Source organism: Ceratina calcarata, unplaced genomic scaffold (genome assembly GCF_001652005.2).
Source record: "Ceratina calcarata isolate Rehan_Ccalc_2016 unplaced genomic scaffold, ASM165200v1 scaffold9, whole genome shotgun sequence".
Lineage (NCBI taxonomy): Eukaryota > Metazoa > Arthropoda > Insecta > Hymenoptera > Apidae > Ceratina > Ceratina calcarata.
The window spans coordinates 1,205,257-1,218,475 of record NW_017180367.1 but is presented as its reverse complement, the minus strand read 5'-3'; the positions used below and the strand labels follow the sequence as shown (position 1 = coordinate 1,218,475).

Below are 13,219 nucleotides of genomic sequence, written 5' to 3'. Positions count from 1 at the left end.
ACCGATCAATGATTAGCCCAAACCTCTCGGATTACTATCAGTTGTAGGACAAACTTACAATAGAGATAAAGCAAACAACGTTCGCGATAAAGAGTAAATTAACGGTACGAGCCGATTGGAGCAAGAAATCTGTTATACGATTCAAAATCGATTTTTCCTTCGCGGCTAATTACCATCGCGAGGCCGTAGAAACGTATCGTCGAAATTTACGAGTGGCGAGCGGCCGGGCAGTAAACATTCGAGTCGAGCGAACGCGAAAGGAGCTTGCTTAATTTCCCTTAACGACCGGCCCCGGCTCGACGGTTATAACGGTCGAGAGAAGCCGGCCGTAATTACGAAGTCACGGAAACGTAAAAGTTCTACGGCGCGGCATCGCGGGTTTAATCACCACCATATTGAGGCTCGATCACGTATGCAGAAAAAAGGCGACCGGCTACCGGTCTTCCGAGGGACAGCGTCGCTTCGTTTCTACCACCGCATCGCAGCCCGTTGCACCGCGCTGTTCGCGGCTCTTTCCTAATCACGCTTGCAAGGATCCCGTGCTGTGCTCGATGCTAATGCTAATGCGTTCTCCCGACGACGCGACGAGATGTCAGGACGAAACGCGCGTTCAGCTGCTCGCAGGGCGTACCCGAACGATCGTTACGATCATTAGAACCGCGCAATCTTACATGCGGCTGATAATGAATACATACTTCAAACTGGGAGTTTGTAACGTGTACCTGTGCGAGATTTCTGTTCGGGCCTTGACTCCTTCATTTGAAACTTTTAACCGACAAGCTTTTCGATACGCAATGTCTAATAAAAAAGATATTCTCTTCTTCTTAGTTTTCATTGGTCGGGATAAAGTAGTTTTAGAGAAGGCGATACGTTAATGGTCCGGCGAGGGCGAGAGAAAAGGGAAAGAGGTCTCGCTTTGGGAGAGATACCGGTGATGGTCAGTGCCGGCGGATCAAGGGAAGCATGTCACGCTATCGGCAGATAAAAATCGATGGGTCGAACGGCGAAAGCCGCAGGGGTACAATTCCACTGAGCTAAAACGGCGCCTCCGTATATTCCAATGGTGGCCAAATTGTGGTTCATGTAGATATTTGATATGGCTCTTAAGAAAAATAATACAACATGCGATAGCGACAAGTCTTTCAGTCGGTATTAACTATCTGATTTCACATGTAATATACGGAGAAAATCCAGAGTCAATTTTCTCGAAAATAACGCCTCGAATGAAAAACTATATTCCTTGTTTTCGACTAGATTTTATGTAAGGAATCATCCCCTTACCGGTTGTACCATGATTTCGCAAACACCCTGTATATTCGATTTATTTTCTCAGGTCCACGATTGTACTATCAATGGTGGGTCACCCTGTGTATTGTCACCATAAGGTTTTACCACTAGCAGCGTATTCCATAAATAGTTGCAGAATTGAATTTCGCTTTTCAGTTGCAAGAAATTGTAGCAGATTGTATTTGTTTGTTAATCGCGTGGAAAGACACACGATGGATCGTGTTCGAGACTTATTTACGATATTTACCGGTTGTGTAGCGGTGACATCAATGGCCGGGATCTCTGTGGATCTGCTTGGGATCCAGGTATACAACGAAGCGCGCCCTCCTTTTTTCTTCTCTTCCCTTGGAATCGTATAGATCTTTTGAAAGGTCCGCAGTTAATAGACCCCGGGGATCCCGACCGACTTGTTTGGACGTTTGCGGTATAAACAGAGCGACACCTGGTGATCTACGCACCGAGGATGAAACGAGCCGAAAAACGCGAAACTGCGACAGCTTTCGGCATCCAGGGTGGGCCTGACTTCACAATACACGTTGTACGGCCACGTGAAAAAGTCGCTCTTTCTGTTGCCACCGATGTTAATGGATTGAGAAGCTAATCCTGTTTCCTCGATTTCTTTCCACATCATACCAAATTTCAATACTTCACTTTATTCCTCAACTAATCTGCTATATCTTTTGACTGTGTACAATGTATCTCTATTGATCTCTGTGTGGATCTGATCGATGTCTATCACGTTTCATTTTAATGATATGTTCTCATATACATGTGCGATTATGTCTAAAATAGGCAGAAATATTAAAATTGAAGTTTGAATTCATTTTGTATTTTATGCTTAATTTTCTGTTGAGTCTTCATGATCAGATTTCAAGAGTCTGATCGTTCATAGAGGCTAGCAAATAATATGAAGGAAACAAAACGTGTTATCGCAACGGGAGGTGCACGTAGCTGCACCTCGAGTTCACTTAAAGTAAGCTATTAAATTCTTCAAATAACCCGCCAGGGATGAATGCGATTGGCAATTAGGCAGACGCGGCTGCTTTTCATGTAGACGAGATTATTCGGACGAAATCGGTAAGAACAAGTGAGGTACGCGACGGTGGAGAACGCCCCAAGAAAGAAGGCCGCGTTGCATTCCTCCGATCCTTCTTCGGCATTCTACCGCGATTTTTCCTTCGCCACGGGCCCCTTTTTTCCCTCGACTAACCGGCGCACAATTGGGAATGCTTTAATATATATTTAGTTGCGTGTCCTGCATAATATTAAGAACGTAACGCGTTTTATGGCACGGCCACCCAGGATGCGTTCCTCGGGCCTTCGAACGATCCGCAAGAAACACCCGCCCTATTGACGATTCCATACGAGCCTCGGCGTGAACCTCGTGATACGTTCGTGTAATTAATGTCGTGCGACGCGACGCGCGACGGTGTCATAAATTAGTTACCCTGTCACGTTTAATTGAATTAATCCCTCGTCTGATCATTTTTCTCGCGACCGACACTCTTTTACTCTAGACTCTGTTATTTGTTTCCTATATTACGCAACTCCTTAACGAGAGACACCACTGTTATCCCTCAGATTTTAAGCCATTTATGCAAATTCTTTTTAGCAAAATTATAATATGTACAGGTAATCTGTTACCAAGCATTTACCATACATGTCTTAAGGTATACATTTTTTATAATTGGTGTGATGTAAAGTCGATGTTCCATTTTGAGGAAAACGCGTTTGGAGTTCTTTACAACGAAATTAAAAATCACCTTTCATTTCATTTTTCACATGCAATATTCAAGATAAGCGATCCCATATTATTAACTGTACAAAGAACATTTGAACCCTAAAATGCAAAATTCATTTCTCCGACGAATCAGAATGATATCAGCCCTTCAATAAAGCTGACATCTCTTTACGAATTTTCTTCCTGCTTTATATCACCTATTTTTAATACTACATTCTATGCGGCACGAGTGCATAAAATACCTACGGCGAAGCGAATTAAACCGATGCCGCAGGAAACTCTACATTTTCCGTGAGGCAACACTTTTAATCCTTCATAACTCTTCTATTATCGTCTCGAGTCACGTTGTATTACTTTCGTCAGACGAGACAATCGGTGCCGATCGTGCGTACGCGCGGCTAGAATTGCACTTTTATCTATTCACTTAAACATCGTGTTCGTTGTGACGCGACCACCCAAGGTGTCGGTATCTCCGGCGGTAAGGTACACCGACGTCCGGACGTTTCTCAAGGTTTTCACGTATCACGGAATGGCGTTGACAATCGCCAAGCGATCGATATACGAGCGGTGACGCGAAGGGAACGAGAAAGGGACGAGACGGAGACAGGGACGCGACTCCCCGACCGTAGGAGGTCCTCAATTTCGATTCACGACGGTCCTCAGGATCTTGTCCTGGGAAACCCATAAAAGGTGATCAAGTCGTGCTGATCCAGAGACATCGACCGCGCCACACGTAGCGCGTACGTCGTATCGCGCCGCTACGAAAACGTGAAAAATATTTGCCGCTGCGCTCCGCTCTCGCTGCGACGAGTACCGTTTAAATTCGTGGACACCGCGTTTCGCGTTGGCAATCACATTGTAAAATCATGGAAATTATCTTTGACACATAGCTCGAGTCTTCCCAATACTTTCATAAATGTATGAGAGAATAGGTAACATGCTGAGTAACATATTGAATCATTGCATTCCATTTATATAAAATTTTCGTGTTGTAAAATATACCCACGGTTATTAGATTGCATGAACAGTTAAACTGCACATGGTGTTATTTTTTATCATTAAACATCAGAAGAATGCAGCCATGGGACGACCCACGCGCGGTGTCATACGTATCAACATCAACACCAACAGGAGGAAACTTTCTCGCATTCCATAGAACGTTCCCCAAAACGGTAAGAAACGTGAAGAAAGGGAGTAGAGAACGAGCCGGTGGGTGTACGGTTGTAGGAGGACGACGACAAAGGGGAAACAATTACTTTATTTTGACTTTGTGGCTGGCTTCGGTCGATCTTTGAGTCAACCCGCGGCCTTTTGTCCCATTGGCACCCTCGTTGTGGACGTGAAAACGAGGCAAGAGAGGCACCCGCAGCGCGTTTACCTGTTTCGTACCTGTCAACCCTGCCGGAAGATCACGCCGATCTCCCGTATCGCGACAAATGGTCTTACGACGATCGGATGCTTTAACTCCGTGCCGAATTCTATGGTCACCGCCGATTTCAGCTTGTAGGCATTACACCTAGCTCCGGAGTTAAAGGCTGCGCCATCCAGCAACCACTGTGCCGCTCCTTGGAAACCCCCTTGGAATCTCCGCTTCCTACTTTCGGATCACGCAACGTGTTTGCAAACAATCCGCTCCGCTAAGATTTATGGTGCCGAGGCGCACGACGACGCACGCTCGCTGAATCTTTAAAGGGGCGGAATTTCGAATCGGAACTTTTCGAAGGGGTAGAATTCCGAGTTAATTTTTTAATGCATCTCTTTGAATCTCTTCTCTTTTTAAAACGATGAAATTTAGAAAATGAGAGAACTTTTTGAAACGCATTTGAGATCAGACATTAGAATTTCTTTGAAGAATGCAATTGGTGGAATTATTAAATTAATTTTTTTGTTAAAGAGAGATGGACTTTAAAATATATATTCCAATAGATTTTTTCCCAAGGAATAATTTAACTCTTCGAAGAAAAGATGTTTAGAGCTTTTAGATTCGTCAGCGTTAGAAAATTTAGGAATGTTTGTAATTCGACTGGATTCTTAAATGGTATGAATAGAATCTCGAAAAATTCCCGCATCTAATTCGTGGCAACGTGAGAAGACCTTAAAGGATCGCTTCAAATGGAAATTCGTGGAGCCGATACGGAGTCAGTTTTCACGCTTTTCACGCTAGAAAACTAGCACGGGACGAAACGGCTGACACTGAAAAATCATTTCAGACATCGCGTTCGTCTATTTTGCAACTGAATGATCCAATTTCGAGGGTGGGTCTCATTTTGGACGTGTTTAGTTTAACAATCGATGCAATGAAGATTTATGACTCCCCAGCAACGTGTTCCATTATAAAATCATATAAAATTATATTCATACCAAAATTCTTAATGCCTTTTTCTATCACTACTTGAAAGAGTTTTAAGGAAAATTTAGAATAGAATTTCTCATGAGCATGATGAAAAGAAAGAATACATACTATAGTCCGTAAACTCTAACACAATTATGAATAAGCGATTGACACGAGTCCTGTTTCGCACTCGACTGACCCAATTTCGACAATGTTCACCAGAAAGCCGATGCCATTGGTGATTTTGCGGTCAGTACCCTCTCGCAAACGAATGGAAAAAGCGTTCTGATTTTCCACGGTGACAATCTCGTTGACTTTTTGTCACGATTCATTATTGTGAACCGATGGTACGAACTTGGGATTCTCGTCGCAATGCAATTATGCGGGTCTACGAGCCATTTCTTCAGAAAAGACTCGTGTTATGCTAAACGAACCGTTTAAAAGTCGTTCCAACCAAGCTTCTTTGTGTGTTTTCAACCAAACGTGAAAAGGTGCTCCACCGTAAAACGGATCCCATCAACTTATGCGCAACGAAACGAGAAAAGCAATTGGATCGATATTATCGACAGCGAGGTTCGATTTCACGTGCGCGAATTAAATTCAAAAACAGATGACGTCGTCGTCATCGTATGTGCACATACAAAATTTACATTAATCGCACAAATCATGAAAATTATTAGAAGTGCCTAACATTATTTCACAGAATAAACAGGACAATAAAATGACGGGATGAAATTAGGCCGGAAATGGAATCGCGTTTCACCCCCGTAACGGATGGCAATATTCTCTACATATAAACAGAGTTGACATCGATGTGGATGGTACGTAACCTAATCAACACTTTATACGCTTTTATATTACGTAATAAGTTAGTTTCTCTTTCGTTAGAAATTTACTCTCCATTAGAGATTTATTTAAAAAACCTGTTCTGAATTTGATCGATCGAGACGCGTTTAGTTAGCAGCGATTCCGATTGCTCGTTAGCAGGAATCAAAACAAGGATGCTGCGCGTCTGCTTCCTCTCCGACTTCCGGCACGATCGGTAATCACGCAGAGGGTGGTCGTTATTCGTCGGCGATCACATCTTCTCCGGTAGAATGGTGCGGTCTGAGGAAGTGCAAGTACGCGAAGTCGCACGTACATTACTCGCTTTGCAACACCCAAAGGCTGCTCAACAAGATTCAATATCTGAAGAGAAGCATCCAAGACTTGGAAACCGCCCAACGACAAATCAGTCCGGTAAAAGGATCGGTTTTAACGATTCGTCAGGTCTTTTTTCTCTAAACGTATCCGTGGCCTAACAACGAATTTAACAGGAAATTCTTGGAAAAAAGAATGTCCTCTCCCAAACGCAAGACCTCTCGCATACGGAGCTGGGAAACGTTCAAGAGGTAGTGAACAAATGTATCATGGAGATGACTAGGTTGAAGAAGTTTTTGGACGACGAAAATTGTTGGTGGGAACTCTTCAAGCAGCGGGAGTTCACCTGTTGCGAACAGAAGTTACCACATCTGCACGGATTTTTGGATGGAACTATGGTCACATTGAAAATGATAGAGGAACAGGTGATCGATGTACAGAACTTATCGTGGACGATAAACTGTTGATAAAAACATGTAACGTGCGATTTTAGCAGTGCAGGACTTCAACCCCGCTGAAATCGAAATCTTTGACAAGTTTGGATTGTAAATCACTCAGTCAGAAGAGATTGTACACGGAGCTGGATATGGATAAGGGCGAAGAAATTCCGAAATCATATAGAGACTGTTCTATTAATACTACTCGAAGCATAGAATCTGATTATGTGAAGTCAGTATTAAATACGCTAAAGCTCGTATTTTCAGGATATACAGGGTGTCCCGGGTTTTAATGAACAACCTTGGGGAGCATATTCTACATGCGAAAATAAGAACAAAATGTTATTTGAATTTTTCTCAGAGACGCTTTATTACAAAGTTATAAGCAAATAAAGTTAGAGTTATTGAATAATTAAAGCAACGGATTAATATCATTGTAATAAAGCGTCTCTGAGAAAAATTCAAATAACATTTTGTTCTTATTTATGTAGGATACGCTCCTCAAGTTTGTCCATTAAAACCTGGAACACCCTGTATTTTCCATAACTCATTATCGATCATAATTCTCCAGAACTCTTAAGCCTTGCCCAGAACATTGCCCTAGACCTTGCAAAATGCACAGACTAAGTTCTTTAGGAACTCCGAGAGAGGACTCAAAAATCGATCAAACAGATGATTTAGATGACAAAAATGGGTCAATGGAAGATAAAGATAAAAAATCACCTGAAAGGGTATCTGAAGATGTACCTGAAGAGACACCTGGAACGAAATCCGAAGAGAAACCTGGAACGACAAGACCGAGAAGTTTAGGTAAAACGTCGACAGATAAATAAATTCATGGGCAAGTGAAAAAATTGTCTTTCGATCTTAGCGCCATTACCCGGAGATACTTGGTTCACGAAGAGTGCCCTGGATGTGTCAAAGGATGAAAGGCCGTCAATTACATTTGGCAGCGAGAACATGGCAAAGAAAGCAATCATACAAGCCGATATAAGCACTTCGATGGATTTACTACCTGTACTGTCTTAAATTCTTCCTACGGTTACTTGTGATTATATTCGTACACATTTCATAACTTTTTTATTATTCGAGTAAACAACTGACTTTTCTTTGTGATGTTAGAAGACTTAAAAGTTAATATTTTTTCTTTACGCTTTCAACCAATAGCAATATTTTTTTACACATTATCTAGTAAATTTTCTACGATGTCAAAGAAAATTAAGTTTTTTGGTTCAATATTAAAAGAGTTATTTCGTCCTGAAGTGTGAACGAATAAGACTGGAATTAACTAAACTAATATACTTTTTTTTATACTTTAATTTACATGTTTTTCAATTAGAGGCAGAAATCAATATGTATTTAAATGACTGTTTTAATTCTGTTACCCGATATAATTATAAAAAAACTATTGATATATTAACTTTAGGATATGCCGTACAAGAGAATGAGACCATCGGAGGATATAAGGAGCATAATCGAAAAAAGTTTGCCATTGACTCAAAGAAGATCAGCTTCGAGGAATAGCAAGCCAAGAATAAAAAAACAGATTCAACAGATGGCAACAGATGGGGCGAGATAAATAAAAATAAATGGGAAAATTGACGTTCGCCTGTTTTCAGTGCCACCGCACTGTCATTAAGCAAGATCCGTTACCATTTTAATCAGATAAATTTCAGTAAGTCATTAATACTCTTCCATTGTCACAACATGCTCCCGTTTCTGACAACGTGTCTCATTGGATAATTTGTGCCGCAAGCTCTTAAAGAGCTTTAGAATATTGAAAAGGGCATGGAGAAGAATGAGAGCGAGACAGACAAAGGAGGTTAGAGAATTAACATTTTCTTTTATTTATGTAACACATGTTCCCTTTCCTTTGGCAGATAAGGTTTCTTCATTAACTATATGCTTACTTTTCTTAATCGAAAATGACGTGTCTTCGAGAATTGTTTTGATCGACTAATATTTAATGTCCAAAGGAATATGATAAAATTATCATAGTGGCAAGGTGTCCTGCACCTTCTACTACGCAAGATCTGAGAATGGGTACTAAGACTATAATAATTTTCCGCGAGTGGGCAATACTGCGAGTGCCGACTTCAAGTTCTGAAAGTATGCTATCCGCTGAGACCGATTACTGAACTAGAATTACATAAAGATATTTAAGTGAGCAAGAAATATTAGAAAAATTTGCGAGTGTACGAGATAGATTAAAAGAAATTTTTAATTCAAAGTTCCTCACCCAGTCACGGCAAGAAAAGGAAAAGTACGAAAGCATCATCAACAACGTAGCTGAACAGCTGCCGATTGATTATTCAATTGGTACTGTATTATTCTCAAGTTTGTGAATAAAGTGGCAGAATTGACGATATACATACATATAAAGAAACGGATAAAGGCCAGACGGTTAATAAAAAGAGAATATCGGAAGGAGGACAGTTATCAGATACGAACAAAACCGGGCAGGTTTCACTTTGTACGACATGAATGAGTATCAATCGAGATCTACCGATGAACCTGTTTGCCTTCCCGAGAGGACCCAGCAATTACCAAGCACAGAAGAGGTCGATCAGACACTTTACTTGGAACAGTGTCAGGCGAATTCGAGAGAGTTCAAAATAAAATTTAATAAACCGATCTTTTTTCGCCGCGGTTGCTCGAAACATTGCACCGGATATAACCGAGATTTGGACAGCTCCAGGTACATAATCCTGTTTCGTTGCTTGATTGGCGATTTCTAAACATTATAAGCTGGGTAAAGTGATGTTTCAGTTTCAAACTGACAGTTTGTACGTCGAGGAAGAATAAATGGTCGAATAGGTTAAAAAGGAGCAAAAAAAGGCTGCAACAGTTTTCGAATCAAATAAAAGTGAGAAATCATTTTTATAAAATAAGTTCTGCACATTTTTTTAATTCAATTCATGCATTTGTATAAGATGGAAATACGAAATTCATCTCTTTTAATGATTATAATTTTTGTTCATTTCATAGAAGAGAACTAAAAAGTCCATAAGGAAAATTAAAAAGATCTACCGAAATATTGGCGCAACGAGGGTCATGGGTTACCACTGCGACCTCAGAAAATGTCCAAGCACAATCTTACATTGCACCACGAGTTCCTGCGTGAAACCCAACATGCTCTTTAGCAAGTTTCAAAAATTCAAGGAGAGAATGCGCAGGAGCGAGGAGGATACACATCGAACTGCGTGTTCTTCGAAAACTCCTGGTGACGCTTCCTACGAGTTCAAAATTATGAAAGAACAATCCGTAGGAACAAACGCGGTGAAAGGAACGAGCACGTAACGAGAAAATGCAAATATTTATTTTGTCCTGTCTTTGACACGTCTTTCTACCATTTTATATTCGATCTTTCATAAACCAAAAAAAGAGTAAAATAAATATACGATTATCAATTTATAGCTAACTAAACCCGTTTTATTTCAATCTCATTTATTCTTCCTGTGTTCCTGTATTCCTTCCTGTATTCACACGCACGAAACATTTACTGTTAAATGCAGTTTGAAAAATAGATACCAATTTCCTTAACACGAGACTGTAGTTAGTATATTGAGTCCGAAGGTTTAGAACTCGTTTTCCTAAGCTGGTAAAGAAAAAGCTAGTTCGCGGACTCATACTCGGCGACGCGTGTAACGCAGGGTTAATTACCCCATCCACCCGAGTCTAACAACCTCCAAGTAGGCGCGAAGAAACAGAAAAACGACGAGAGGAAGTGGAACTCGTAAAGAAACCTCTCTTAAAATTGCACCAAGAATTCTGCTCGATATCAAACAAGCATGATGCGAAAGAGAGAAAAACGAAGCGGGGCGTCGCGTATTAATAGAGCGCCACTTAGACCACGGCGTCCTTTCCGGCCTTCCCAGTCTCTTAGCTTTTCTGCCATTTCTCGAGTATTACGTATTTAGCTCCTGCGTTCTAATAAGCGATCGTCCCGGGGGTTCGGGGAATAATCAGCGGGTAATCAATTTGTCGACGGAAAGTCGGCGAGATTGACGAGCGAGATAATCGTGGATCGCAAGTGTTCTGATGATTCGATAATACGCCTTGTTGGCCAGTCCTCTCATCTCTTGGCGATATGCGTACCTACACCTACTGCCCCTAGCATCATCCTTTCAATCATATGTATCCAACGAAATTAGTAAACTACAGATTTTATCCGTTTATAGATAATACAAAGAATGGAATATGAATGTATGTGCTTATAAGTACACATCATCATTTTCCGGATTTTTCATTACTTTTTGCTAAAATTATATTTCTAACATAAAAAAATCAGTTAATTATCGTGACAATTAATAATATTACTTGATGTAATTATAATGCATTAAATGTTGCAGACATGCGCCAAATTATTAGATGTAATTTTTATAAATTAAAAACTGTAAAACAGAAATTAGATTTATACTATTGAGCCTGATTAGAAACTATTTGCCACAGGGTAGTAGAGTACGAAGGCAATCAAAAATGAAATAAAAACGAGACCTCGTGCCGGTCGATGCGCTCCTTGGTTACGTGGGCGCTAAGCAGCGATACATCACCGTGCCCCGGTATTCATCAGGCAAATCGACTTTTATTGCTTTATAGCGGCTGTAAGCCGAGCGTGGCAAGGCCACCTTACCGTAGCGCACATGTAATCTGGATGTAAGGAGCTCGTTATTACGGCGGAGCCATTCACAATGCGATTCCTTCCTAACGATGAATCGCATCACGGCTCGGAGAGAGCCTGGTTGCTGGATTAGCTGTCGCGCAAGTTGACGATGTTATCGCTCCTGCCTTTTTAGCTTCTCTCGTTTATACGCTCGATATCATACTTCATGATGTACTACGATTACGGCCAAGAGATTAAGCTGATATGCAAATGTAATAGTACAGATCTAATTATTGGCGCGTATTGCACAGCTAGAGAATTTATTACTATTCTGAGGAAGATCCCACCATGTAAAAAGTATACTAGAGCTACAAATAATTAAAGACTTCATTTTTTAACAGGCAAAATAAAAAAATCCGTGCTTCCATTTATTTTCTTAATAAATTCTGATTAATCAGCGATTATTCACAACCTCCAGAGATCTGAGAAGCGCAATTTACATAGGTAACGCGAATTGTGAAAAAGGAAGAAGAGATGTTACTATGAAAAGAAGAAAGACTGACGCCTTTGGACTCTGGATGCCCCGACGGTATTTCTTTCCTTGTCAGCCGAGCTGTCAACGTTGAACCGCTCAATCGGTGTGATTAACCTTCGGCAGACCCTGTCGAGGACAATTTTCCACGATCGCGAGTTCATTCGACGGCACCCTCCTCTCTCCGGTACGCGTATCACGAGCACGAACCGAGCCAAGGATCGGGCACCGGCTGGCGTGTTTTCCTTATTGGTTGATTGAATAATACATGGAACCGAATGGTATTAGAGCGGAGCGGAGTCGCAACACGCGATACCCATGACGCCTGTCATGTAGCGTGGGTCATGCGTCACGATTTTGACGAGTTGTTTAGGGCCCCTGACCGATTTATCGACCCGGGATGGAGACCGTTCCGTTTGCGATCCGCATTTCCCTTATTTCAATTAATTGATGCCAGTGCCAGATTAAGGTAGTGATATTATTCCTCATCATGAGGTCCTTTTAAGGAATGCAATTTACTAAAAAAATTAATTTATTAATGGTCTATGAATTTTATGCATTTATAGAAAAATTGAGAATCTACATTCCATTCTTTAACATGATAAATGTTTTATTTTGGATATAAAAATTCGTAGTCTACTCGTTATTAATTATCCCACGCTATTAACAAAAGTCTGAAATGACACAGTCTAATAATTAATGACGATCCACAAAAATGTCTAGTTTCGTTCGCCAATTTCTAAGGAGCATAAAAGAGGCGGCCTCCTGACGCGGTGCGAGACGGTCACCGTATAAATCACAATGAAACGCACGGCTCATTATACTTGCAGGCACTCGTGTAATTGCGACGGGCGTGTCCACGCGTATTTACCCGTGGAGATCCGCGCGACTCTCATCTTTCTGCCGACAGACAACGTTTTGAATCCGGTACATACCGTGGACCGGAAACAGCCGGCCGGATATGGGCGTGACGCGTGCCATGGGTCTTAACGTGATTCTTACTCAACTACATATCTACATATGTTAGTCAAAATGAAACTTTTAATAAAAAGTTTAACGCATAATAACGCATAAACATGAAGTTAACAATTTAAGAAATATATTTTTAGTTTTTTAATTATATTACCTTTTCATTTTTCATTTCATT

At 41.0% G+C, this 13,219-nt stretch overlaps 2 protein-coding genes across 2 annotated transcripts; both read left to right on the top strand.

The window, feature by feature from the left end:
* Nucleotides 1-6,293: 6,293 nt before the first annotated feature.
* LOC113465127 (uncharacterized) lies at nucleotides 6,294-8,516 on the top strand (the record flags this gene model as incomplete). The annotated part of the gene is given in 6 exon segments (XM_026818832.1): nucleotides 6,294-6,599; nucleotides 6,677-6,925; nucleotides 6,994-7,169; nucleotides 7,509-7,747; nucleotides 7,809-7,954; nucleotides 8,364-8,516. Coding segments are annotated over 6 exon segments (1,269 nt in total), but the record flags the coding sequence as incomplete, so codon positions are not given.
* Nucleotides 8,517-9,417: 901 nt separating this feature from the next.
* On the top strand, nucleotides 9,418-10,237 carry LOC113465126 (uncharacterized). The gene is made up of 3 exons (XM_026818831.1): nucleotides 9,418-9,635; nucleotides 9,707-9,803; nucleotides 9,926-10,237. Exons 1-3 carry the CDS (start codon nucleotides 9,418-9,420, stop codon nucleotides 10,235-10,237), a joined length of 627 nt encoding a protein of 208 aa, XP_026674632.1.
* Nucleotides 10,238-13,219: the final 2,982 nt, after the last annotated feature.

Coding starts and splice junctions, on each gene's coding strand:
- LOC113465126 (XM_026818831.1), top strand. CDS start 9,418: ATGAATGAGTATCAATCGAGATCTACCGATGAACCTGTTTGCCTTCCC. Junction 9,636..9,706: donor CGAGATTTGGACAGCTCCAG/GTACATAATCCT, acceptor GTGATGTTTCAG/TTTCAAACTGACAGTTTGTA. Junction 9,804..9,925: donor AGTTTTCGAATCAAATAAAA/GTGAGAAATCAT, acceptor TTCATTTCATAG/AAGAGAACTAAAAAGTCCAT.